Source organism: Oncorhynchus mykiss, chromosome 4, assembly GCF_013265735.2.
Source record: "Oncorhynchus mykiss isolate Arlee chromosome 4, USDA_OmykA_1.1, whole genome shotgun sequence".
Taxonomy (NCBI): domain Eukaryota; kingdom Metazoa; phylum Chordata; class Actinopteri; order Salmoniformes; family Salmonidae; genus Oncorhynchus; species Oncorhynchus mykiss.
Window position 1 is genome coordinate 28,875,092 of NC_048568.1, and position 26,409 is coordinate 28,901,500.

At 45.8% G+C, this 26,409-nt stretch overlaps 1 protein-coding gene across 5 annotated transcripts in view; it reads left to right on the plus strand.

Moving 5' to 3' along the window:
• Nucleotides 1-26,409, plus strand: part of LOC110521072 (1-phosphatidylinositol 4,5-bisphosphate phosphodiesterase beta-1) — a 235,687-nt gene that overhangs the window by 176,025 nt on the left and 33,253 nt on the right. For 3 of the 5 annotated variants that reach the window (XM_036976055.1, XM_036976056.1, XM_036976058.1), the window contains exons 11-27: nucleotides 1,326-1,483; nucleotides 3,207-3,289; nucleotides 4,016-4,100; nucleotides 6,714-6,885; nucleotides 8,370-8,456; nucleotides 10,829-10,899; nucleotides 11,084-11,180; nucleotides 11,379-11,463; nucleotides 12,379-12,503; nucleotides 15,804-15,958; nucleotides 16,168-16,332; nucleotides 16,671-16,770; nucleotides 16,889-16,993; nucleotides 17,137-17,252; nucleotides 21,026-21,158; nucleotides 22,247-22,300; nucleotides 24,691-24,910. In XM_036976055.1, the coding sequence (XP_036831950.1) occupies nucleotides 1,326-1,483; nucleotides 3,207-3,289; nucleotides 4,016-4,100; nucleotides 6,714-6,885; nucleotides 8,370-8,456; nucleotides 10,829-10,899; nucleotides 11,084-11,180; nucleotides 11,379-11,463; nucleotides 12,379-12,503; nucleotides 15,804-15,958; nucleotides 16,168-16,332; nucleotides 16,671-16,770; nucleotides 16,889-16,993; nucleotides 17,137-17,252; nucleotides 21,026-21,158; nucleotides 22,247-22,300; nucleotides 24,691-24,910 (2,011 nt within the window). The remainder of the gene's footprint in view (nucleotides 1-1,325; nucleotides 1,484-3,206; nucleotides 3,290-4,015; nucleotides 4,101-6,713; nucleotides 6,886-8,369; nucleotides 8,457-10,828; nucleotides 10,900-11,083; nucleotides 11,181-11,378; nucleotides 11,464-12,378; nucleotides 12,504-15,803; nucleotides 15,959-16,167; nucleotides 16,333-16,670; nucleotides 16,771-16,888; nucleotides 16,994-17,136; nucleotides 17,253-21,025; nucleotides 21,159-22,246; nucleotides 22,301-24,690; nucleotides 24,911-26,409) is intronic. The other 2 variants (XM_036976057.1, XM_036976059.1) reach the window with 1 other exon arrangement.

Sequence of the window (26,409 nt, forward strand, 5' to 3'; positions counted from 1 at the left end):
GTTTGCGAGATCAGACATAATACTTTTAACTATAATTTGAGTGTTCATTTCTGGAAGTTGCTTTCATTTCAACGCATTCAATCTGTAAACATTTCACTGTATTAAATTATAACTTTTTTCCAATTCAACAAAAAACAAACACCCTTTAAAATAAATGTATCTTTCTTCTCTTTCTTGTGATGTAAGTGTCGAGATGATGTGTTAAATCCCAGACGAAGTAGCGTTCTTATAGACAATGTATTCTATTAAGCCAATTTCTGTTTGACAGGGCAATACGAAAACACTTCCGCCACCGTGACTTTAACAGGAAAAAATGACCCAAGCAAGAGTATGAAAGAGTACCACAGGAATAGAATGAGAGCCATCAATCCAGCGAGATTTAAGTGCACCCCTCAAACACCCCGGAAATTCAGTGAGCTCCAAAACTATTGGGACATTGACACATTTGTTGTTGTTTTGGCTCTGCACCTTAGATTTAAAATGATACAATGACTTTGTTAAGGTGCAGACTGTCAGCTTTAAAGGGATATTTCTGTCTCTTGGCAGAGGGAGACAATAATATTTCTAACAAGTCATAACTGATGACTTTATGGCCAGGGCATTATTATTTCTTTACATTGATCCGTCTGTAATCTGCTTCTAAACAGAACTGTGCTGAAGCCAGAAACTCATTTATGAGTTAACTTTCCTGTAATGGAGTAAGAGGCGTCTTAAAATGCTGTCATCCCCAGCAAGTTGTGGTGTGTGTGTGTGTGTGTGTGTGTGTGTGTGTGTGTGTGTGTGTGTGTGTGTGTGTGTGTGTGTGTGTGTGTGTGTGTGTGTGTGTGTGTGTGTGTGTGTGTGTGTGTGTGTGTGTGTGTGTGTGTGTGTGTGTGTGTATATCCCTTCACGCTCCTAAGGAAGAGATGAGATTGCATTTATAGAGGAGCTCAGGGGTGCCTTCTGAAGTGACACACACACACATACCCACATACACTCACAGACACAGTGGTGAGTGTGTCTGGTAATATGCGGTGGTAATACGATGCTGATGTAGAGAGAACTGCTTTGTTAATGGAGAAAGTGCTCTGCTCTGTGGAATGTAGTGCTGCTCGTAACTCTAATGACTAATGTGCCTAATGAGAGCGCGAGATGTGTGGGAATGTCTCGTCTTGACACAGTAGGAAGAGAATAAATTTGTTAAATAATGTGGTTAACTGTCTTTAAAAGAAGAATCGGTTAAGTGTTTTGTGTGTGTGTGTGTGTGTGTGTGTGTGTGTGTGTGTGTGTGTGTGTGTGTGTGTGTGTGTGTGTGTGTGTGTGTGTGTGCGTGCGTGCGTGTGTAGCGGGTCAGCTGGCAGGTAACTCGTCGGTAGAGATGTATCGGCAGGTCCTCCTGTCAGGTTGTCGCTGTATCGAGCTGGACTGCTGGAAGGGACGCACCACCGAAGAAGAACCTGTCATCACACACGGATTCACCATGACAACTGAAATCTCCTTCAAGGTAAACTGTCTGGAACCAGAGAGATAGTAGAGAGAGATGGAGATGGAGGGAGAGGGAGATGGGGAGGGATGGAGAAAGAGTGTGTGGAAGCGAGACAATGGGCATGGAGGAGGAGGGAAAAAAATAGGGAGAAGGGAGGGAAAGAGAGAAGGAAGGGGAGAGGGAGGGAGAGAGAAGGAAAGAGGGGAGAGGGAGGGAGGGAGAGAGAGAAGGAAAGAGGGGATAGGGAGGGAGAGAGAAGGAAAGTGGGGAGAGGGGGAGAGAGAGAGAAGGAAAGAGGGGATAGGGAGGGTGAGAGAGAGACGGAAAGAGGGGATAGGGGGAGAGAGAGAGAAGGAAAGAGGGGAGAGGGAGGGAGAGAGAGTTGAGAAAGACGGGAGAGGGAGGGAGGGAGAGAGAAAAGGAAAGAGGGGAGAGGGAGGGAGGGAGAGAGAAGGAAAGAGGGGAGAGGGAGGGAGAGAGAGAGAAGGAAAGAGGGGATAGGGAGGGAGAGAGTTGAGAAAGACGGGAGAGGGAGGGAGGGAGAGAGAAAAGGAAAGAGGGGAGAGGGAGGGAGGAAGAGAGAAGGAAAGTGGGGAGAGGGAGGGAGAGAAAAGGAAAGAGGGGAGAGGGAGGGAGAGAGAGAAGGAAAGAGGGGAGAGGGAGGGAGAGAGAGAGAGAGAAGGAAAGAGGGGATAGAGAGGGAGAGAGAGTTGAGAAAGACGGGAGAGGGAGGGAGGGAGAGAGAAAAGGAAAGAGGGGAGAGGGAGGGAGGAAGAGAGAAGGAAAGAGGGGAGAGGGAGAGAGAGAGAAGGAAAGAGGGGATAGGGAGGGAGAGAGTTGAGAAAGACGGGAGAGGGAGGGAGGGAGAGAGAAAAGGAAAGACGGGAGAGGGAGGGAGGGAGAGAGAAAAGGAAAGAGGGGAGAGAGAGAGCTAAATATGGTTTGAGAAACAGGCAGACGGAGAGAAAGAGTTGCACGGTATTAAGTATTGTAGAGAGCAATAGGAGAGAGGGAGAGGAGGAAAGAAGAGAGCTAGACGGAGAAGAGATTGATTGATTGATAAAGGGAATTTAGTCTTTAGTGAGAGTACTATGGCTGAGTTTACACAGGCAGCCAAATTCAGATATTATTTTTTACTAATTGGTCTTTTTACCAAATCAGATCAGCTCTGAAAATATCTGATGTAATTGGTCAAAAAAACTATTTGTGGAAAAAAGGTCAGAATTGGGCTGCCTATGTAAACGCAGCGTAAGATCAAGAGAATGACACTGATTGAGAGTGAAATAGAAATGTATAAGTGGACTGATAGAGAAAGGGAATGAGAGAGAGGGAATGAGAGAGAGAGAGAGAGAGAGAGAGAGGGAATGAGCGGAAGATAGAGAGAGAAGGGGAAGTGTGTGTGTGAGAGAGATAGAGGGTAAGCTATTAAGTGTATTTACCCTCTTGCGTCGATATAAATGGTTGTAAAATTCACTTAACCACTTAGTCTTATGCTACTAAACATCCCTATCAGATGTTCAATGAGTCAACAAGCTCTACACCAGCGGCTCTCCAAATCACTGTACCAATCTTGTACTTCAAATATTCATAATAGATATTTTGCGATAGCCTGACCACCAGCCATTTTATATCTGTCATCAAATAAAATACAATTTGATCAGCGATCACAGTCATTGATATTTGATCCCATTGGTCATTGACCAGTGCTGACACCCTGTCTGTCTTCTCTATGTGTCTACAGGAGGTGATTGAGGCCATAGCAGAGTGTGCCTTCAAGACCTCCCCTTTCCCTGTCATCCTCTCCTTTGAGAACCACGTGGACTCGTAAGTCAGCAAATCTCAGGCCTGTGTGTTTACCTTGTTTGATGTCTTTGATAAATGTACACTCCAACACTTTTCCGATTTGTTTAACATCAGTTCAAACAGTGATTCCGGACCTCTGTATTCTATGGTTATGGTAGTGCAATTTTAGCTGCCATGCTTGCCACTCTTATGTATCGCGCTAATTAGCTATATGCTAATGTTAGCCACTCTTAAAGTAGGGCATTAACTAATAGCTACATGCTAATACCAGAGACGGAAGAGGAAGTGAGACACCCCACTCGCAGTTTTTTTCTGGTTCAATAAAAGTTAATGAACTACTCTGACCAGACCCAGCTGCTATAGGATTGGTGTCTATCTGAGACACACACAGTTAGTACACTGACAATTGTTTTCAATGGTAAAAGGCCATTCATTTATCACCATCTTTGCTAATACTAGTCACTCTTAAGTCAATAGTGACTCACTACATGCTAGCCACTCTGAAGCCATTAGCTGGCTAGATGAAAATGCAGCGAAGGTGGCTTGGTGAGCCACATTTTCATGTTTTGTGACCTTGCCTGAGCTGAAACCTGGAGACTTGCGTTAGCTCCCCAAGGACACCCAGATTCAAATCCCAATCGGTCACACTAACGCTATCAACTTCCGTAGCAAATTGCTAAATACCAACATTAGGCCACTGTGAGGTGATTGTAATGGTTGTAACGCTGTATGTGTGTTGCCTCCCAGGCCCAAGCAGCAGGCCAAGATGGCGGAGTACTGCAGGTCAATATTTGGAGACATGTTACTGACCGACCCTCTGGAGAAGTACCCTGTAAGACCCCTGCTTGCACAAACACTCATGTTTACACACTGTCAAACACACAGTTCAACACACCTCTATGACATGGACCAGTGAGTGTAACGTCTCTCTCCGCTCCCTCACCCCTGAGTGACCCTCTAAACCTCGTGTCAACTAAAACTACATGTTTACCTGTCTTTTTTGATCTCTCATTCCCTCTCTCTCTTTCTCGCTCTCCACTGCCTCTCCCCTCTTTCTCCCTCAGCTTTCTACCTCCCTTCCTCTCTATTGCTCTTTATCCAAACCAACCCTTTGAATCTGTCTGCAATCACAAGCACATGGTCCTCTCTCCCTACCAGTCAGCTATTGTGTGCTGTGTGTTTATATGTGTGCGTGTTGTGTTACGGGATGATCTGTAGACTGTGCTGCTTTTCTTATCTCCTTCCAGCCAGTTGCCATGGCTACCAGTCAAAGCTTGCATTGTCCCTTTGTGGAGGAACTTCTTGTCAGAGTCTATTCTGACATAACAACAATCACACACACATAAACACGCACAAATGCACTCATAAGCACACAGCAATGTTTTTTTTAAAGGCTGTAAATGAGACTGAATAAACTGTTTCACCGCCAGACAAGGCACCGCTGATAGCCAGGTGTCGCAGTGGTAAGGTGTTGGGACTGCGGTTGGCCATAACAGTGTGTCACCATGTTGTTTAGCGTTGTGTTGTGTAGTGGGTTTGCTGGCATGTATCAACAATTTTCTGTTGCTGCCAAATTCGCCACAGAGTGTGATTGATATGGGATTTTTAGGACATGGCCATTGGGGACTAAAGATGGTTGTAATGGAATGATTGCTTCCGGAAAGTTGCTCACAGATCAATGACCCTCTGTTGCTCCTGCAGCTCATAGGGATGTGTTACACTTCCTCCTCAGCCTGAGGTGGCACCACTTGCACTGCAGAATTGTTCACTTCAGTGGCGCCAACTGGTTAGCCGCTTCGGGAGGGTGGACTCATGCTAGCAAGGCAGAGGTCCTGGGTTTGAGCCTCGGTGTGAGCTGAATCAGGCGGAAGCAGTGCTGACTAAGCCAGAAGTGTGATGTTCTTTACAGTCCATTAAGCGGAAATGCTGATCTGCTTTTTGGTGAGAAGTATCGTGTATGTGTTTGGATCAAGATGTTCTCTTAGTTGAGGATGAAAGACAACTGAAGACAAGTAGATATGGCAGATGCTCAGAAGTGTGATGCTGTTTAAAGCTGAGAAAGTTGGTAATTGTGTGTGTGTGTGTGTGTGTGTGATGCGTGCCTGTGTGCAAGCGTTTACCTACGTGTACGAGCGCTTGCATGCGATTGTGTGATGAAGCTCAGTGTCTTCTAACAGGCTAACCACGCTGCTCGCATAGCAAAATAAATGTACACATACAAGTTTTTCAATCATTGTACCCACACTGCTCGTGCGCATCAGCGAGCGGCTGCATGGATAGGCGGTAAAATAAAAATTGGTTCTGTTTGTGACCCAAGTCCAGCCTCTCCCATCTCCTCATTGGTTTTTAGGAGCATATACCCACGTGGGTGATTGAAAGATGAACTGAGGTCCACACTCCAGTCAGTTAGAGTAGTAATTCTGTAAAGTTGGTTGTAGTAATGCTGTAAAGTTGGTTGTAGTAATGCTGTAAAGTTGGTTGCCAACCGTCATATAAAGTCCAAAGAAGAAAAAGAAGCCTGAAGGAAGAGAGATGACTAGAAATGAACTTGATATACCGTTTTATCTGTGGATTAATTGTAGGAGTAGAGGACCTTGTGCATTTCAGCTAAAATAACAACCCAATGTTTATATCCCAGGACAAATTAGCTAGCAACTACAAGCTAGCTAGCTAAATTGCCATACATGTTTAATGCTTTTTGACCTGTCCCCAAATGAATATAATTGGCTCAGAGTTTGTTTTGATATTTCAACCTGCGTGTCCTGATCACTTCTGGTGTGGATGAACAAAATCAACGTGCGCGTGATGGTGGACGCACGCACGCGTCCGGTTTGGTCAGCATGTAACACTCCTTTATCAATGGGCATCAGCAGTGTGATCCAACAGAACAGAAGGGCATCACATGAATAAACCAGTGCTGTGTCTACTCAAGTCTGCTCTCCAGAGAGAGAGAGTGTTGTAAGCATACACTCCCACTCTCCCCAAAGGAAACCCCATTCTGGGGCGTAGAAAGTGTTGAAGCTTGTAAACTAAACAGTTGCTTGCCATCACAGCCTGTAAGAGCCTTATTTCATTCAGGTCACTAAGAAGCCTTTTACACTATGACTGACCAACACCCTGTCATCATCACAAAACCAAGTTTGTTTTGAAACTATTGCCTAATACACACGCCCACCAACATCATCATTAGTAGGAACCTTGGTTGTTACTCTCAAGTAAAGAGTCTAACTCCCTCTCTCTCTCTCTACTATCTGTCTCTTCCCTCCCTCACACTCTCTCTCTCTCTCTCTCTCTCTCTCTCTCTCTCTCTCTCCTTCTATCCCTCTCTCTCTGTCTCTCCTCTCCTCTCCCCCCCTCTCTCACTCTCTCTCTCTCTCTCTCTCTCTCTCTCTCTCTCTCCTTCTATCCCTCTCTCTCTGTCTTTCCTCTCTCTCTCTGTCTCTAGTTGGAGACAGGGGTGCCCCTGCCCAGTCCAATGGATCTGATGGGAAAGATTCTGGTGAAGAACAAGAAGAAACACATCAAGACATCAAGTACCAAGAAGAAACTGTCAGAACAGGCCTCCAATACCTACAGTGACTCATCTAGTGTGCATGAGCCCTCTTCTCCCAGCGCAGGTATGGTTACAGTACACACACACACACACACCACACACACACACATACACACACACACACACACACACACACACACACACACACACACACACACACACACACGCAGCAGAAACACAAATCCCTTGTCGGCCATTGACAGACAGAGGATGTTTATTTGAATTATATTGGTGGGAGAATTGCTTGCCAATCATAAATCCGACATCTTATAGTAAGACCTGGCTGTAGTTGATCATTCATCACTTTCCTGGCCCTCTCCAACACTGAACTGTGTTTTTAACTACTTCATTTACTCATACCAGTGGAGGCTGCTGAGGGGAGGATGGTAATAATAGCTGGAACAGAGCAAATAGAATGGCATCAAACACCTGGAAACCATTATCATTACCATTACCCAACAGCTATTACCATGAGCTTATCCTCCCCAATGAAGGAGGCACCAACCTCCTGTGATTCATATCAACTCAGCAAAAAAAGAAACGTCCCTTTTTCAGGACCCTGTTTTTCAAAGATAATTCGTAAAAATCCAAATAACTTCACAGATCTTCTTTGTAAAGGGTTTAAACACTGTTTCCCATGTTCAATGAACCATAAACAATTAATGAACATGCACCTGTGGAATGGTAGTTAAGGCACTAACAGCTTACAGACGGTAGGCAATTAAGGTCACAGTTATGAACAGTTAGGATACTAAAGAGGCCTTTCTACTGACTCTGAAAAACACCAAAAGAAAGATTCCCAGGGTCCCTGCTCAGCTGCGTGAACGTGCCTTAGGCATGCTGCAAGGAGGCATGAGGACTGCAGATGTGGCCAGGGCAATACATTGCAATGTCTGTACTGTGTGTGTCCTTCTGTGCATGAGTGTGTCCTTCTGTGCGCGTGTGTGTCCTTCTGTGTGTGTGTGTGTGTCCTTTTGTGCGTGTGTGTGTCCTTTTGTGCGTGTGTGTGTCCTTTTGTGCGTGTGTGTGTCCTTCTGTGCGTGTGTGTGTCCTTCTGTGCGTGTGTGTGTCCTTCTGTGTGCCACACTTGGGGCGGCAGGTAGCCTAGTGGTTAGAACGATGAGTCAGTAACCGAAAGGTTGCTAGATCAAATCCCTGAGCTGAGAAGGTAAAAATCTGTCGTTCTGCACCTGAACAAGGCCGTTAACCCACTGTTCCTAGGCTGTCATCGTAAATAACAACTTCTTAATTGACTTGCCTCGTTAAATATAGGTACACACTGCCCCCTGCTGGTAGAGTCACAGACACATTTCATCCTGCGCGACAGCAGTCCATCTTGATCTCTGAAGCATTTCGCAGAGACTGGTGAAGGGAAATATCTCGGAACAGGCTCATTGTAATGGCAGGAATGGAAATGGATTCCTCTGTGTTTGAAACTGTTCCATCCATTCCATTACAATGAGTCCATCCTCCGATTTAAAAGTGACACCAGCCTCCACTGCATATACAGTATCACATAATGGTTATTGATTGTTTGCTGTCCACCAGGGTCGACCAACCTGGAGATGACCGAGTCCTCCCAGCCAATAGAAGTCGCTGGGCTCAGCCTCAGATCACAGGGAAGGAAGTCCATTGGTGAGCCATATGGGAAAGACTATAAGGACACAGCTACTCTTAAACCAACAAGCCAAAACTGAAAACTGAACCTGACTCTAACCTCATTTTTATAAATTCTGAAGCAAAATATGGTTTGGGTGTCAGGTGTGTCTTTATAGCCTTTTCCAAGCCATACCCTTGGTCTATACATGGAATTCTATTCCACATCAAGTAACTGATGCAAGCAGTAAAATGTGATTTAAAAAACAGATAAAAATACACCTTATGGAACAGCAGGGACTGTGAAGAGTCACACACACAGGCATAGACACACCTAAAGGGCACACACTTAATGTGTTATGAAATCTGTTGTGAAAGGTAATGTAATGTTTTTAATTGGATATAACTGCCTTAATTTTGCTGGACCCTAAGAAGAGTAGCTACTGCCTTGGCAGGAACCAATGGGGATCCATAATACATAGAAATACCTCATCAGACACTCCTCCTTTACCTGGTCCTAGAACAACCCTTAGTAGCCCTAGTTCTAAAATCTAGTCACTTCCTTAGTTTCTTCCTTCCCTTATTCCCTTTCTCTAGCTCCTTCCCTTAATTCCTTTTCCTACACCCCCCTTTTCCCTAAGTGGCCCTACAGTAACCCCACTGAAAAGCTTGGTGGATCTATTTCCCTATTGCTTCCTGCTCCATCCACCCCCTTCATAAGTCTAACCCTGGGGCTTCCTGCTCCATCCACCCCCTTCATAAGTCTAACCCTGGGGCTTGCTGCTCCATCCACCGCCTTCATAAGTCTAACCCTGGGGCTTCCTGCTCCATCCACCCCCTTCATAAGTCTAACCCTGGGGCTTGCTGCTCCATCCACCCCCTTCATAAGTCTAACCCTGGGGCTTGCTGCTCCATCCACCCCGTTCATAAGTCTAACCCTGGGGCTTGCTGCTCCATCCACCCCCTTCATAAGTCTAACCCTGGGGCTTGCTGCTCCATCCACCCCCTTCATAAGTCTAACCCTGGGGCTTGCTGCTCCATCCACCCCCTTCATAAGTCTAACCCTGGGGCTTCCTGCTCCATCCACCCCCTTCATAAGTACAACCCTGGGGCTTCCTGCTCCATCCACCCCCTTCATAAGTCTAACCCTGGGGCTTGCTGCTCCATCCACCCCCTTCATAAGTCTAACCCTGGGGCTTGCTGCTCCATCCACCCCGTTCATAAGTCTAACCCTGGGGCTTGCTGCTCCATCCACCCCCTTCATAAGTCTAACCCTGGGGCTTCCTGCTCCATCCACCCCCTTCATACGTCTAACCCTGGGGCTTGCTGCTCCATCCACCCCCTTCATAAGTCTAACCCTGGGGCTTGCTGCTCCATCCACCCCCTTCATAAGTCTAACCCTGGGGCTTCCTGCTCCATCCACCCCCTTCATAAGTCTAACCCTGGGGCATGCTGCTCCATCCACCCCCTTCATAAGTCTAACCCTGGGGCTTCCTGCTCCATCCACCCCCTTCATAAGTCTAACCCTGGGGCTTGCTGCTCCATCCACCCCCTTCATAAGTCTAACCCTGGGGCTTCCTGCTCCATCCACCCCCTTCATACGTCTAACCCTGGGGCTTGCTGCTCCATCCACCCCCTTCATAAGTCTAACCCTGGGGCTTGCTGCTCCATCCACCCCCTTCATAAGTCTAACCCTGGGGCTTCCTGCTCCATCCACCCCCTTCATACGTCTAACCCTGGGGCTTGCTGCTCCATCCACCCCCTTAATAAGTCTAACCCTGGGGCTTGCTGCTCCATCCACCCCCTTCATAAGTCTAACCCTGGGGCTTCCTGCTCCATCCACCCCGTTCATAAGTCTAACCCTGGGGCTTCCTGCTCCATCCACCCCCTTCATAAGTCTAACCCTGGGGCTTGCTGCTCCATCCACCCCCTTCATAAGTCTAACCCTGGGGCTTGCTGCTCCATCCACCCCCTTAATAAGTCTAACCCTGGGGCTTCCTGCTCCATCCACCCCCTTCATAAGTCTAATCCTGGGGCTTGCTGCTCCATCCACCCCCTTCATAAGTCTAACCCTGGGGCTTCCTGCTCCATCCACCCCCTTCATAAGTCTAACCCTGGGGCTTCCTGCTCCATCCACCCCCTTCATAAGTCTAACCCTGGGGCTTCCTGCTCCATCCACCCCCTTCATAAGTCTAACCCTGGGGCTTGCTGCTCCATCCACCCCCTTCATAAGTCTAACCCTGGGGCTTCCTGCTCCATCCACCCCCTTCATAAGTCTAACCCTGGGGCTTCCTGCTCCATCCACCCCCTTCATAAGTCTAACCCTGGGGCTTGCTCTCTGACCATACAGCATTCAGTCATCACCAGCATGTAGTCTGAGAAGCTAACTTAAACCTGCGTTTGTCTTTCAGGTGAAGTTGAGGCAGAGAGTGACGATGAGGATGATGATGACGATGACTGTAAAAAGGGGTCCATGGATGAGGTACATCTTCATTCTTGCTCCTGCGCCATCAGGTCTCTTGTTACATGTATGCTGTTCTTAGGCTGCCCCCTAGTGGAGATTCAGAAACACACTTACTTCTCGGGCTATGTTTCAATAGTCAAACAAGGAGGAGAGGAGGAGAGAGGAGGATTCTCTTTCTGACTGTTGTGTGTTCCTCCTCCAGGGTACAGCGGGCAGCGAGGCGTTTGCCACAGAGGAGATGTCCAACCTGGTCAGTTATGTCCAGCCAGTCAAATTTAACTCCTTCGAGGCCTCCAAAAGTAGGACCATCACTCGTGACCACAACTCAACACCTGTTTAGAGCACACTTAAATATTTACTGTGATTGTGAACCACATTTTTTCTCAGTTTGAATACACACCAACTCAAATGAGTTGTTCTGTTCTCACAGATGTGCTGTTTAAAATTATGCCATTTTTTAAATGAATTTATCAATCAATCAATTGCTGTTGTTCCAGAGATCAATCGGAGCTATCAGATGTCATCGTTTGTGGAGACCAAAGCCTTGGAGCAGCTCACTAAGTCACCTGTGGAGTTTGTTGAGTATCCTTCCCCACTCTCCGTGGAATATTTACTTCAAATGTCTGTTCAAATTGTTCCATTTGTTGAAACAGTTTCGAGTGAAAATGTACACCAAAAGCAAGGTGAACTTGTAAATCACCTGGTTAAGTCCAGGAGCCTCATTTATCAAAAGGTTAGTCTTTTTTCATTTTGAACTTGAAGTGTATGTACACGCGCAAATCTCAGACCATGCGTACGCTCAACTTCTAGTGGTTGATCAACTGACTGAGGTATTCCAGCTACACAACAAATGTTAGGCTACTATTTATCCATTACTCATTCACTAGCCAAATATGCTCAACAGTAAATAGACTTGTAGCCCATGTCAGTATGGGTAGACTACAGTATTACTGTTCAATAGGAGCTGGACATAGTAACCTGTTAAAGGAGACAATCATTCATTGATAAACAAGATATTGAACAACAATTCATATTTTGCAGAGAATTGCAGGCTGTAGGCAGCATTTACTTTTGTATCGTTCAATAGACAATAAATCAATCTTACAGAATGCGCTGGCAGTGTTTAGCACTCGCTATAGATGGCATGCATTTTTAGTTTAAAAAAGTAGCTGAAAAAGATGAAAACATTCTGCCCACACCTGTGCAGAAATGTGATCAAACTGTCATGGCCCAGTTCCAACATCTTCAAATCATACTGCAAATGACAGTGTTTTTGTTCCCATAAAAGGTGATGGAGTGCATATTGCAGGCTGGATTGTAACACTCGTTCACGAGCTTAGAAATATAGTATGGCTCTGATCTATCAATGAAAACACGCATATGTGTTCTTGCGCACCCAAATCCTAGAATCTCCACGTACGCCAACATTTTGTGAGAAATGAATGTATGGTTGATAATGAGGCCCAAGGTGTCCTGTCCTTAACGGAGCGTGTTCAGGTATAACAAGCTGCAGCTGAGTCGTATCTACCCTAAAGGCACCAGAGTAGACTCCTCCAACTATAACCCTCAGCTCTTCTGGAATGCAGGCTGTCAACTGGTGGCCCTGAACTTCCAGACCATAGGTAAGACCTACATCAACACACACACACACTATTTTATTAAGGTGATATATATCTCTCAGAGCTGTTTACATCATTGAACCTGAGTATGGGAAGGGCTATGTGTACCTCTGTATCTTTCTAACACCTCTCTCCCTTCTTCTCATCTCCCTCTCTCTTTCCCGCTCCCTCCCTCCCCCCATCCCTCCGTCAATCCATCCCACGCTCTCTCTCTCTCCCCCTCCCTTTCCTCTCCCTCTCTTCCTCCCTCCCTCTGTATCTATCTCCCCTCCATCTCTATCTCCACAACCTTTCTCTTTCCTCTCCCACTCTTCCTCCCTCCCTCTGTATCTATTCCCCCCATCTCTATCTCCCCTCCCTTTCTCTTTCCTCTCCCTCTCTTCCTTCCTCCCTCCATCTCTATCTCCCCTCCCTTTCTCTTTCCTCTCCCTCTCTTCCTCCCTCCATCTCTATCTCCCCTCCATCTCTATCTCCCCTCCCTTTCTCTTTCCTCTCCCTCTCTTCCTCCCTCCCTCCATCTCTATCTCCCCTCCATCTCTCTCCTCCCTTTCTCTTTCCTCTCCCTCTCTTCCTCCCTCCGTCTCTATCTCTCCTCCCTTTCTCTTTCCTCTCCCTCTCTTCCTCCCTCCATCTCTATCTCCCCTCCATCTCTATCTCTCCTCCCTTTCTCTTTCCTCTCCCTCTCTTCCTCCCTCCCTCCATCTCTATCTCCCCTCCATCTCTATCTCTCCTCCCTTTCTCTTTCCTCTCCCTCTCTTCCTCCCTCCATCTCTATCTCCCCTCCATCTCTATCTCTCCTCCCTTTCTCTTTCCTCTCCCTCTCTTCCTCCCTCCCTCCATCTCTATCTCCCCTCCAGCTCTATCTCCCCTCCCTTTCTCTTTCCTCTCCCTCCCTTCCACACGGCAAGTGGTACCGAAGTGCCTAGTCTAGGTCCAAGAGGCTTCTAAACAGCTTCTACCCCCAAGCCATAAGACTCCTGAACATCTAGTCAAATGGCTTCCCAGACTATTTGCATTGCCCCCCCTCCCTCTTTTACACTGCTGCTAATCTCTGTTGTTATCATCTATGCATAGTCACTTTAATAACTCTACCTACATATTACCTCAATTACCTCGACTAACTGGTGCCCCCGCACATTGACTCTGTACCGGTACCCCCCAAATATATAGTCTCGCTATTGTTATTTTACTGCTGCTCTTTAATCACTTTACTTTTATTTCTTATTAATTTATATATATATATTATTATTATATATTTTTTAACTGCATTGTTGGTTAAGGGCTCGTAAGGACTGTAAGCATTTCACTGTAAGGTGACCTGTTGTATTTGGCGCATGGGTCTAACAACATTTTATTTCATTTGTGTCTCTCTCCCTTCATCTCTCTCTCCCCTCACTCTCTCTTCTCTCTCCCCTCTCCCTCTCCATCCCCCTATCTCCCCCTTTTCTGTCTTTCACTCTCCCTCTCCCTCTCCCTCTCCCTTTCCCTCATTTTCTCACTCACTCCCTCTGTATCTATATCCCTGTCTCCCTATCTTTTTCTCCCTCTCTCTCTCTCTCTCTCTCTCTTTCTCCCCTCTCCCTTTACCTTTCTTTCTCCCTCTCTCTCTCCCTCTCTCTCTCCCTCTCTCCCTTTACCTTTCTTTCTCCCTCTCTCTCTCCCTCTCTTTCTCCCTCTCTCCCTCTCTCCCTCTCTCTCTCCCTCTCTTTCTCCCTCTCTCTCTCCCTCTCTCTCTCTCCCTCTCTTTCTCCATCTCTCCCTTTACCTTTCTTTCTCCCTCTCTTTCTCCCTCTCTTTCTCCCTCTCTCTCTCCCTTTACCTTTCTTTCTTTCTCCCTCTCTCTCTCCCTCTCTTTCTGCCACTCTCTCTCCCTCTCTTTCTCCCTCTCTCTCTCCCTCTCTTTCTCCCTCTCTTTCTCCCTCTCTCCCTTTACCTTTCTTTCTTTCTCCCTCTCTTTCTCCCGCTCTCTCTCCCTCTCTTTCTCCCTCTCTCCCTCCCTCTCTTTCTCCCTCTCTCTCTCTCCCTCTCTTTCTCCCTCTCTCTCCCTTTACCTTTCTTTCTCCCTCTCTTTCTCCCTCTCTCTCTCCCTCTCTTTCTCCCTCTCTCCCTTTACCTTTCTTTCTTTCTCCCTCTCTCTCCCTCTCTTTCTCCCTCTCTTTCTCCCTCTCTCTCTCCCTTTACCTTTCTTTCTCCCTCTCTTTACCTTTCTTTCTCCCTCTCTTTCTCCCTCTCTCTCTCCCTTTACCTTTCTTTCTCCCGCTCTCTCTCCCTCTCTTTCTCCCTCTCTCTCTCCCTCTCTTTCGCCCTCTCTCCCTTTACCTTTCTTTCTTTCTCCCTCTCTCTCTCCCTCTCTTTCTCCCGCTCTCTCTCCCTCTCTTTCTCCCGCTCTCTCTCTCCCTCTCTCTCTCTCTCTCCCTCTCTTTCTCTCTCTCTCTCTCTCCCTCTCTCTCTCCCTCTCTTTCTCCCTCTCTCCCTTTACCTTTCTTTCTTTCTCCCTCTCTCTCTCCCTCTCTTTTTGCCGCTCTCTCTCCCTCTCTTTCTCCCTCTCTCTCTCCCTCTCTTTCTCCCTCTCTTTCTCCCTCTCTCCCTTTACCTTTCTTTCTTTCTCCCTCTCTTTCTCCCGCTCTCTCTCCCTCTCTTTCTCCCTCTCTCTCTCCCTCCCTCTCTTTCTCCCTCTCTCTCTCCCTTTCTTTCTCCCTCTCTCCCTCTCTTTATCCCGCTCTCTCTCTCCCTCTCTCTCTCCCTCTCTTTCTCCCTCTCTTTCTTCCTTTCTTTCTCCCTCTCTCCCTTTACCTTTCTTTCTTTCTTTCTCCCTCTCTCTCTCCCTCTCTTTCTCACTCTCTCTCCCTTTACCTTTATTTCTCCCTCTCTTTCTCCCTCTCTCTCTCCCTTTACCTTTATTTCTCCCTCTCTCTCTCCCTCTCTTTCTCCCGCTCTCTCTCTTTCTCTCTCTCTCTCTGCCTCTCTTTCTCCCTCTCTCCCTTTACCTTTCTTTCTTTCTCCCTCTCTCTCCCTCTCTTTCTCCCTCTCTTTCTCCCTCTCTCTCTCCCTCTCTTTCTCCCTCTCTCTCCCTCTCTTTCTCCCTCTCTCTCTCCCTCTCTTTCTCCCTCTCTTTCTCCCTCTCTCTCTCCCTCTCTCTCTCCCTCTCTTTCTCCCTCTCTCTCTCCCTTTACCTTTCTTTCTCCCTCCCTCTGTATATTTATCCCTCTCTCTCTCTCTGCCCTCTCTCTCTCTTTCCCTTAACATCTCTCTCCCCCTTTCTCTATCTCTCTCTCTCCCCCTCTCCCTCTCTCTACCCCCTAGACCTGTCCATGATGTTGAACCTGGGTATGTATGAGTACAATGGAAAGTGTGGTTACAGGCTGAAACCAGAGTTCATGAGACGACCAGACAAACACTTTGATCCCTTCGCTGAGAGCACTGTGGACGGCATCGTAGCCAACACATTGTCTGTTAAGGTGTGTATCTGTGTGTGTGGGTGCGTGTGTGTGTGTGTGTGTGTGTGTGTGTGTGTGTGTGTGTGTGTGTGTGTGTGTGTGTGTGTGTGTGCGTGCTTGCGTACATGTGTATTAGTATGTATGCGTGTGTGTGTGTATGTGTGCATGCTTGTGTATGTGTGCACGGACATTACAACGCTCACTTAATATCTTCATCTATCTCTCTCCAGATCATCTCAGGCCAGTTCCTGACTGATAAGAAGGTGGGGACGTATGTGGAGATAGACATGTTTGGTCTGCCGGTGGACACCAGAAGGAAGGGTTTTAAGACCAAGACGTCTCAGGGCAACGCTGTCAACCCTGTCTGGGAGGAGGAGGCCTTTGTCCTCAAGAAGGTAAACCACAATGTAGCGCCGACTGTTATGGGATTTGTAGTTCTTTAAGATCACCGAATGCTGTCAACATTATCTGGGAGGAGGAGACCTTGATCTTCAAGAATGCACACCTATAGATGTACATAATGTTCTATTGAATTATGTGTGTAAATTACTGTTTAAAACATCATAGAGCAAAGTGTTATGGGATTTGTAGTTCTTAATAATAAAAAAAATCCAGACCTCCCAGGGTAATCTGTCAACATTATCTAGGAGGAGGAGGCTGTCGTTATCAAAGTGTCTCCTTTCTTACATGGGTGCGTGTGTGTTTGTGTGTGTGTGTGTCTGTCATTCCGCAGGTGGTACTGCCCACTCTGGCCTCGATGAGGATATCTGTGTTTGAAGATGGAGGGAAGTTCATTGGCCATCGCATCATTCCTGTGAATGCCATCCGCCCAGGTGAGGCTTACAGCCTGTTAGCCTGACTGACTACTATTCTGGTCTATTGTTCTGCTTGAGTGATACTGTGTAAGCAGTCCTTGAACTTCTGATCACGACCCATGTGTGTGTGTTCCAGGTTATCACTACATTGGTCTGAGGAATGAGAAGAACCAGGCTCTGACCCTCCCTGCTCTGTTTGTCTATGTAGAGGTCAAGGACTATGTCCCTGATACATTTGCAGGTACAGTGGTTGACATACCTTACAGAATACTGGTATATACAGTAACTAACCATAGAGTTCTACCATGTTGATGTTTCCACGGGCTTACATAACATCATCTATGATACATTCTGTCCCCTCCCTCACTCTGATCTCTTTCTCAGATGTCATCGAGGCATTGTCCAATCCCATCCGTTACGTCAACCTGATGGAGCAGAGAGCCAATCAACTGGCAGCTCTCACTTTGGAGGAGGGGGCAGAGGAAGAGGACAGCAGAGAGGTGTGTGTGTTTTTGTATTTGTGTGTGTTTGTGTGTGTGCTTGCGTGTGCGTGCGTGCATGCGTGTGTGCTTGCGTGCGTGCGGGAGTGTGTGTGTGTGTGTGTGTGTGTGTGTCCACACTAATCGACCTGTAACAGATCAATGAGCATCTCCCAGTAGTCCTCTCTTTGGTTTAGAGCTATTGACCAGGGGTTAGGAACTGAGGTCTGTCGCTTTGTGAAGAGATGATTGAGTTAGAGCTATTGACCAGGGGTTAGGAATTGCGTGGTGAGGGTTATGAGGTGAGGGACGGTGGATGGGTTGAGCTTATTACCCACAGGGACAGTCAATGGAGAGCTTGTACATGCCGACACCATGGCAACGGTCGCCTAGTGAGTTAGTTGTCTTTCCACTGGAGGTTCAGAGACAGAGGGAGATTAAACCAAATCATGAAACAACTAAAATAGTATTATTTGACACATTGGAAAGAATTAACAAAAAAACTGAGCAAACTAGAATGCTATTTGGCCCTATACAGAGAGTACACAGTGGCAGAATACCTGACCACTGTAACTGACCCAAGCTTAAGGAAAGCTTTGACTATGTACAGACTCAGTGAGCATAGCTTTGCTATTGAGAAAGGCTGCCGTTGGCTCTCAAGAGAAGACAGGCTATGTGCACACTACCAACAAAATGAGGTGGAAACTGAGCTGCACTTCTTAACCTCCTGCCAAATGTATGACCATATTAGAGACACATATTTCCCTCAGATGACACAGATTCACAAAGAATTCAAAAACAAACCCAATTTTGATACACTCCCATATCTACTGGGTGAAATACCACAGTGTGCCATAACAGCAGCAAGAGTTGTGACCTGTTGCCACAAGAAAAGAGCAGCTAGTGAAGAACAAACACCATTGTAAATACAACCCATATTTATGTTTGTTTATTTTCCCTTTTGTACGATAACCATTTGCACATCGTTACAACACTGTATATATACACAATAGGACATTTGAAATGTCTTTATTCTTATGGAACTTCTGTGAGTGTAATGTTTACTGTTAATTTTTTCATTGTTTATTTCTCTTTTGTTTATGATCTACTTCAGTTGCTTTGGCAATGTTAACATGTTTCCCATTAGATAGAAGAGGAGAGCAGAGGAAAACAGAACCAGTTCAGGGAGGGACGACTCAGTAACAGGTGGTTTATTGGAATAATATTTGAAAGAAATACACGCCAAGTACTAAAACAAGTCAAGGTTGAAGAGAACCTAGAGAGAACGTTGGGAGAACCTAGAGGAAACGTTTGGAGAAAGTAGTAGAGAGCGTTAGGAGACCTTTGAGACAACGTAAGAACATTGGCTAAATGTTAGTGAAACTTTAGAGAGTGTTGTCAGTGTGACGTTGGTCTGAGCCATGCTGAGAGTGGGGTACCACAGCTATGTCTACAAGGTTTCCAACAGGCTGCACGTATGCTCTGTGTGTGTGGTGTGTTGATTGTGGTGTCGTATATTTGAGTCATGGAATCGTATGGTTCTACTCTCATCTCATTGCATAGGCGGCAAAAACATTGAGCAGAACCATGTATGTGTTGGGTTGTAATGTGACATACAGTTGAAGTCAGAAGTTTACATACACTTAGGTTGGAGTCATTAAAACTTGTTGTTCAACCACTCCACACTCCTGCCGGGGCGGCAGGGTAGCCTAGTGGTTAGAGCGTTGGACTAGTAACCACAAGGTTGCAAGTTCAAACCCCCGAGCTGACAAGGTACAAATCTGTCGTTCTGCCCCTGAACAGGCAGTTAACCCACTGTTCCTAGGCCGTCATGGAAAATAAGAATTTGTTCTTAACTGACTTGCCTAGTTAAATAAAGGTAAAATAAAATAAAAAAACTATAGTTCTGGCAAGTCTGTTAGGACACCTACTTTGTGCATGACACAAGTAATTTTTCCAACAATTGTTTACAGACAGATTATTTCACTTATAATTCACTGTATCACAATTCCAGTGGGTCAGAAGTTTACATACACTAAATTGACTGTGCCTTTAAAAAGCTTGGAAAATTCCAGAAAATGATGCCATGTCTTTAGAAGTTTCTGATAGGCTAATTGACATAATTTGAGTCAATTGGCGGTGTACCTGTGGATGTATTTCAAGGCCTACCTTCAAACTCAGTGCCTCTTTTCTTTTGGGACAATCAAAAGAAATCAGCCAAGACCTCAGAAAAAAAATTGTAGGCCTCCACAAGTCTGGTTCATCTTTGGGAGCAATTTCCAAACGCCTGAAGTTACCACGTTCATCTGTACAAACAATAGTACGCTAGTATAAACACCATGGGACCACACAGCTGTCATACCGCTCAGGAAGGAGACACGTTCTGTCTCCTAGAGATGAACGTACTTTGGTGCGAAAAGTGCAAATCAATCCCAGAACAACATCAAAGGACCTTGTGAAGATGCTGGAGAAAACAGGTACAAAAGTATCTTTATCCACAGTAAAACAAGTCCTATATCGACATAACCTGAAAGGCCGCTCAGCAAGGAAGAAGTCACTGCTCCAAAACCCCCATAAAAAAAGCCAGACTACGGTTTGTAACTCCACATGGGGACAAATATCGTACTTTTTGGATAAATGTCCTCTGGTATGATGAAACAAAAATAGAACTGTTTGGCTATAATGACCATCGTTATGTTTGGAGGAAAAAGGGGGAGGCTTGCAAGCCGAAGAACACCATCCCAACCATGTCAGGGTTTTCGCTGCTGGTCATTCGAGGCAAGTGCAGGAGAGCAGAGACTTTATTTGCCAAGAGCAATAACAGACGGGCGCAAACAGCTACAACTCTGCCAACCAGCAAAAGTGACAAGCGCAAAATACCATCAAGAATACAACCATAAGTTTCACCACAATTTCCCCAATAGAGTACAGGCAATGCCCAGGGTGAAAAAAACAGACAGGCGCGATACAATAAACACAAAAAAAAAACAATTCCACATAAAGACATGGGGGGAACAGAGGAATATATATATGCAGTGTAATTAGGGAATGTAAACCAGGTGTACAGGGAACAAGACAAAACAAATAGAACAATGAAAAAATGGAGCGGCGATGGCTAGAAGACCGGTGACGTCGGAAATGGGTCTTCCAAATGGACAATGACCCCAAGCATACTTCCAAAGTTGTGGCAAAGTGGCTTAAGGACCACAAAGTCAAGGTATTGGAATGGCCATCACAAAGCCCTGCCCTTAATCCTATAAAAGATTTGTGGGCAGAACTGAAAAAGCATGCGTGAGCAAGGAGGCCTACAAACCTGATTCAGTTACACCAGCTCTGTCAGGAGGAATGGGCCAAAATTCACCCAACTTATTGTGGGAAGCTTGTGGAAGGCTACCCAAAACGTTTGACCCAAGTTAAACAATTTCAAGGCAATGCTACCAAATACTAACTGAGTGTATGTAAACTTCTGAACCACTGGGAATGTGATGAAATAAATAAAATCTGAAATAAATCATTCTCTCTGCTATTATTCTGACATTTCGCATTCTTAAAATAAAGTGGTGATCTTAACTGACCTAAAACAGAGATGTTTTACTAGGATAAATGTCAGGAATTGTGAAACTTCCGACTTCAGCTGTACAGTACATTGGGCAGACGCTGACACTCTAGTCAGATGATGTGATAAGTCAATATGACCAGTACTGTGTGGACCTGATAAAGTTTTTTGAGGCTCAGTGAAAAATGCCTCATAAAGGCACCTTATCAGTTGCGCTGTCAATGTATTTGATTGTTAGGTGGAGGCGGCTGGTGATGACCCAATGGAGCCTGACCCCCGGGTGACCTTGCCAGCAGAGAACGGGGTCAGCCACGCCCCCATCATCTCCTCCAAACCCCCCAGCCTGGTCAGCCACCAGCCACAGCCCACAGGTAGAGGTCAAATCTCCACTTGAACTTGGAGTAATAATAATAATAATAATTTATTAAACTTCTATAGCGCTTTTCATAATAGAAATCTCAAAGCGCTTCATGAGGAAAAAACAAACAAACAAACACTACATGACCAAAAGAATGTGGACATCTGCCCGTCGAACATCTCATTCCAAAATCATGGGCATTAATATGGAGTTGGTCCCCCTTTGCTGCGAAAACAGCCTCCACTCTTCTGGGAAGGCTTTCCACTTGATGTTGGAACATTGCTGCGGGGACTTGCTTCCATTCAACCACGAGCATTAGTGAGGTTGGGCACTGGTGTTAAGCGATTAGACCTGGCTCGCAGCCGGTGTTGCAATTAATTCCAAAGTTGTTTGATGGGGTTGAGATCAGGGCTCTGTGCAGGCCAGTTATGTTTTTCCAAACCAATCTCGACAAATAATTTCTGTATCGACCACCACTCCAGCTGATGCTTGGCATTGCACATGGTGATCTTAGGCTTGTGTGCGGCTGCTTTGCCATGGAAAGCCATTTTATGAAGCTCCCGAGGAACAGTTCTTGTGCTGAGGTTGCTTCCAGTGGCGGTTTGGAACTCTGCAGTGATTATTGTAACCAAGGACAGACGATTTTTAAGCGATACGGGCTTCAGCACTCGCCGGTTCCGTTCTGTGAACTTGTGTGGCCTACCACTTCGCGGCTAAGCCATTGTTGCTCCTAGACGTTTCCACTTCACAATAACAACACTTACAGTTGACCAGCTGGGGCAGGGCAGGAATTTGATGAACTGACTTGTTGTTTCAGCTCTTCAGTAAGGCCATTCTACTGCCAATGTTTGTCTATGGAGCTTGCATGGCTGAGTGCTCGATTTTATACACCTGTCAGCAACGGGTGTGGCTGAAATAGTCAAATCCACTCATTTGAAGGGGTGTCCACATATTTTTTGCCATGTAGTTTATCATGACTGTGACTCCGATATGGCAACCAGTTAACTTACATTTGGCATTCCACAACACATTTACCACCCACTTGGGTTGCCAGATACAACCTGCCAAAACCCGCACTAACAAGTCTATATTGTTCATCAGGTTCAGTGAAAATTGCAGTGAAGACTGAGGACGTCATTCAGAGTGTTCTCACAGGTAAGACTAGAGTAATCAAATCAAATGAATGTATTACATCAGCAAGTGCTGTACAGAAGCCCAGCCTAAAACCCAAACAGCAAGCAATGCAGGTGTAGAAGCATGGTGGCTAGGAAAAGCTCCCTAGAAAGGCCTAAACCGAGGAAGAAACCTAGAGAGGAACCAGGCTATGATGGGTGGCCAGTCCTCTTCTGGCTGTGCCGGGTGGAGATTATAACAGAACATGGCCAAGATGTTCAAATGTTCATAAATGACCAGCGTGGTCAAATAATAATAATCACAGTAGTTGTCGAGGGTGCAACAAGTCAGCACCTCAGGAGTAAATGTCAGTTGGCTTTTCATAGCCGATCATTAAGAGTACCTCTACCGTTCCTGCTGTCTTTAGAGAGTTGAAAACAGCAGGTCTGGGACAGGTAGCATGTCCGGTGAACAGGTCAGGGTTCCATAGCTGTAGGCAGAAAAGTTGAAACTGGAGCAGCAGCACGGCCAGGTGGACTGGGGACAGCAAGCAGTCATCATGCCAGGTAGTCCTGAGGCATGGTCCTAGGGCTCAGGTCCTCCGAGAGAGAGAAAGAAAGAGAAAAAGAGAGAATTAGAAAGAGCATACTTAAATTCACACAGGACACCGGATAAGACAGGAGAAGTACTCCAGATATAACAAACTGACCCTAGCCCCCCGACACATAAACTACTGCAGCATAAATACTGGAGGCTGAGACAGGAGGGGTCCGGAGACACTGTTGCCCCATCCGATGATACCCCCGGACAGGGCCAAACAGGAAGGATATAACCCCACCCACTTTTCCAAAGCACAGCCCCCACATCACTAGAGGGATATCTTCAACCACCAACTTACCATCCTGAGACAACGCTGAGTACAGCCCACAAGGATCTTCGCCATGGCACAACCCAAAGGGGGCGCCAACCCAGACAGGAAGATCAGTGACTCAACCCACTCAAGCGATGCACCCTTCCTAGGGACGGCAAGGAAGAGCACCAGTAAGCCAGTGACTCAGCCCCTGTAATAGGGTTAGAGGCACAGAATCCCAGTGGAGAGAGGGGAACCGGCCAGGCAGAGACAGCAATAGCGGTTCGTTGCTCCAGAGCCTTTCCGTTCACCTTCACACTCCTGGGCCAGACTACACTCAATCATATGACCTACTGAAGAGATGAGTCTTCAGTAAAGACTTAAAGGTTGAGACCGAGTCTGCGTCTCTCACATGAGTAGGCAGACCATTCCATAAAAATGGAGCTCTATATGAGAAAGCCCTGCCTCCAGCTGTTTGCTTAGAAATTCTAGGGACAATTAGGAGGCCTGCGTCTTGTGACCGTAGCGTACGTGTTGGTATGTACGGCAGTACCAAATCAGAAAGATAGGTAGGAGCAAGCCCATGTAATGCTTTGTAGGTTAGCAGTAAAACCTTGAAATCAGCCCTTGCCTTAACAGGAAGCCAGTGTAGGGAGGCTAGCACTGGAGTAATATGATCAAATATTTTGGTTCTAGTCAGGATTCTAGCAGCCGTATTTATCACTAACTGAAGTTTATTTAGTGCTTTATCCGGGTAGCCGGAAAGTAGAGCATTGCAGTAGTCTAACCTAGAAGTGACAAAAGCATGGATGAATTTTTCTGCATCATTTTTGCAATGTTACGTAGATGGAAAAAAGCTGTCCTTGAAACAGTCTTGATATGTTCGTCAAAAGAGAGATCAGGTTCCAGAGTAACACCGAGGTCCTTCACAGTTTTATTTGAGATGACTGTACAACCATCAAGATTAATTGTCAGATTCAACAGAAGATATCTTTCTTTCTTGGGACCTAGAACAAGCATCTCTGTTTTGTCCGAGTTTAAAAGTAGAACGTTTGCAGCCATCCACTTCCTTATGTTTGAAACACAGGCTTCTAGCGAGGGCAATTTTGGGGCTTCACCATGTTTCATTGAAATGTACAGCTGTGTGTCATCCGCATAGCAATGAAAGTTAATATTATGTTTTCGAATGACATCCCCAAGAGGTAAAATATATAGTAAAAAAATAGTGGTCCTAAAACGGAACCTTGAGGAGCACCGAAATTTACAGTTTATTTGTCAGAGGACAAACCATTCACAGAGACAAACTGATATCTTTCCGAACCAGAACTTGTCCATGTAGACCAATTAAGTAAGACTCAGTAACAAGCTAAGTGAACATGTCAATTCAGAGTGTTCTCACATGTAAGACTCAGTAACAAGCTAAGTGGTCATTTGTCTATCTGTACTGGCATTACACCAATCTGCAACATCACAGAATTGTGCACCCTGTATGTAAAGAAACAAAAACTGACAGGAAGATCAAAACACTTTTTTTCTCTCTCTCTCTCTCTCTCTCTCTTCTTTCCATCCCTCCTTCCTCCAGAGATGGAGGCCCAGACAGTAGAGGAGTTGAAGCAGCAGAAGGGCTTTGTGAGGGAGCAGAGGAAGCAGTATAAAGAGATGAAGGAGTTGGTAAGGAAACACCACCGTAAGACCAGCGAGCTGATCAAGGAGCACACGGCCAGGGCTGCAGAGCTGCAAAACCAGCACCAGCGCAGGACCTCCGCGCTGCAGAAGAGTCACAAACGTGATGGTAAGAAAAGGTAGGTAGCCCTGCTCTTCTTCTCCTCCTCTTAGTCCTCCTCCGCTACTCTTCTTCTCCTCCTCTTAGTCCTCCTCCGCTACTCTTCTCCTCCTCTTAGTCCTCCTCCCTGCTCTTCTTCTCCTCCTTTTTGTCCTCCTCTGCTACTCTTCTCCTCCTCTTAGTCCTCCCTGCTCTTCTTCTCTTCCTTTTTTGTCCTCCTCCCTGCCCTTCTTTCTGTATCCCTCTATTCCTCTCACCAGTGGCGATTTTAGGATAAACCAAAGGATTTTTGGCAAAACCAAAAAATAATCCATGCCAGCAAAGCTACTACACAACACAACACTAAACAATAGATTTATTGCACTATAACGGTGACAAACGGTGCCCACAAACTCTCCCAACAGAAGTCCCAACACCTTACCACTGCTACGCCTTGTCTGGCAGCGAAACAATTAATTCAACCTAATTTATTGCCTTTAAAAAAACATAGCTGATATGGCTGACTTGCTTAAACAAATGTGGTTTTTAATAACTATTGAGATGTACAAATTATGGCATAAGGGGAGGACAAGTGGGTAAGAGGCAATCTGTCATTTCGATTAAGACATTAATGAGCGAGCTAGGACTCAGAACATGTGCCGTTCTTACAGTATTCTCGCTGTACACCAAGTCAAAACCATAGGATAAATAAAGGGGGCATATAAGCAGACAATGAAAGCTCTTACAATATTCGATGATGACATTTCTCTAAAACAGGCAAATGGATACATTTGCACCAGCAAGTCAGAACAGTAGGCGAAATTAAGAGGGGGAAAGGGACCAAATTATTAGGGCTACTAAAAATCGAATCAAATTGTATTTGTCACATACACATGGTTAGCAGATGTTAATGCGAGTGTAGCGAAATGCTTGTGCTTCTAGTTCCGACAATGCATTCCAAAACTACTGTCTTGTACACAGTGTAAGGGGATAAAGAATATGTACATAAGGATATATGAATGAGTGATGGTACAGAGCAGCATAGGCAAGATACAGTATATACATATGAGATGAGTATGTAAACAAAGTGGCATAGTTAAAGTGGCTAGTGATACATGTATTACATAAGGATACAGTCGATGATATAGAGTACAGTATATACGTATGCATATGAGATGAATAATGTAGGGTAAGTAACATTATATAAGGTAGCATTGTTTAAAGTGGCTAGTGATATATTTACATAATTTCCCATCAATTCCCATTATTAAAGTGGCAGGAGTTGAGTCAGTGTCAGTGTGTTGGCAGCAGCCACTCAATGTTAGTGGTGGCTGTTTAACAGTCTGATGGCCTTGAGATAGAAGCTGTTTTTCAGTCTCTCGGTCCCAGCTTTGATGCACCTGTACTGACCTCGCCTTCTGGATGATAGCGGGGTGAACAGGCAGTGGCTCGGGTGGTTGATGTCCTTGATGATCTTTATGGCCTTCCTGTGACATCGGGTGGTGTAGGTGTCCTGGAGGGCAGGTAGTTTGCCCCCGG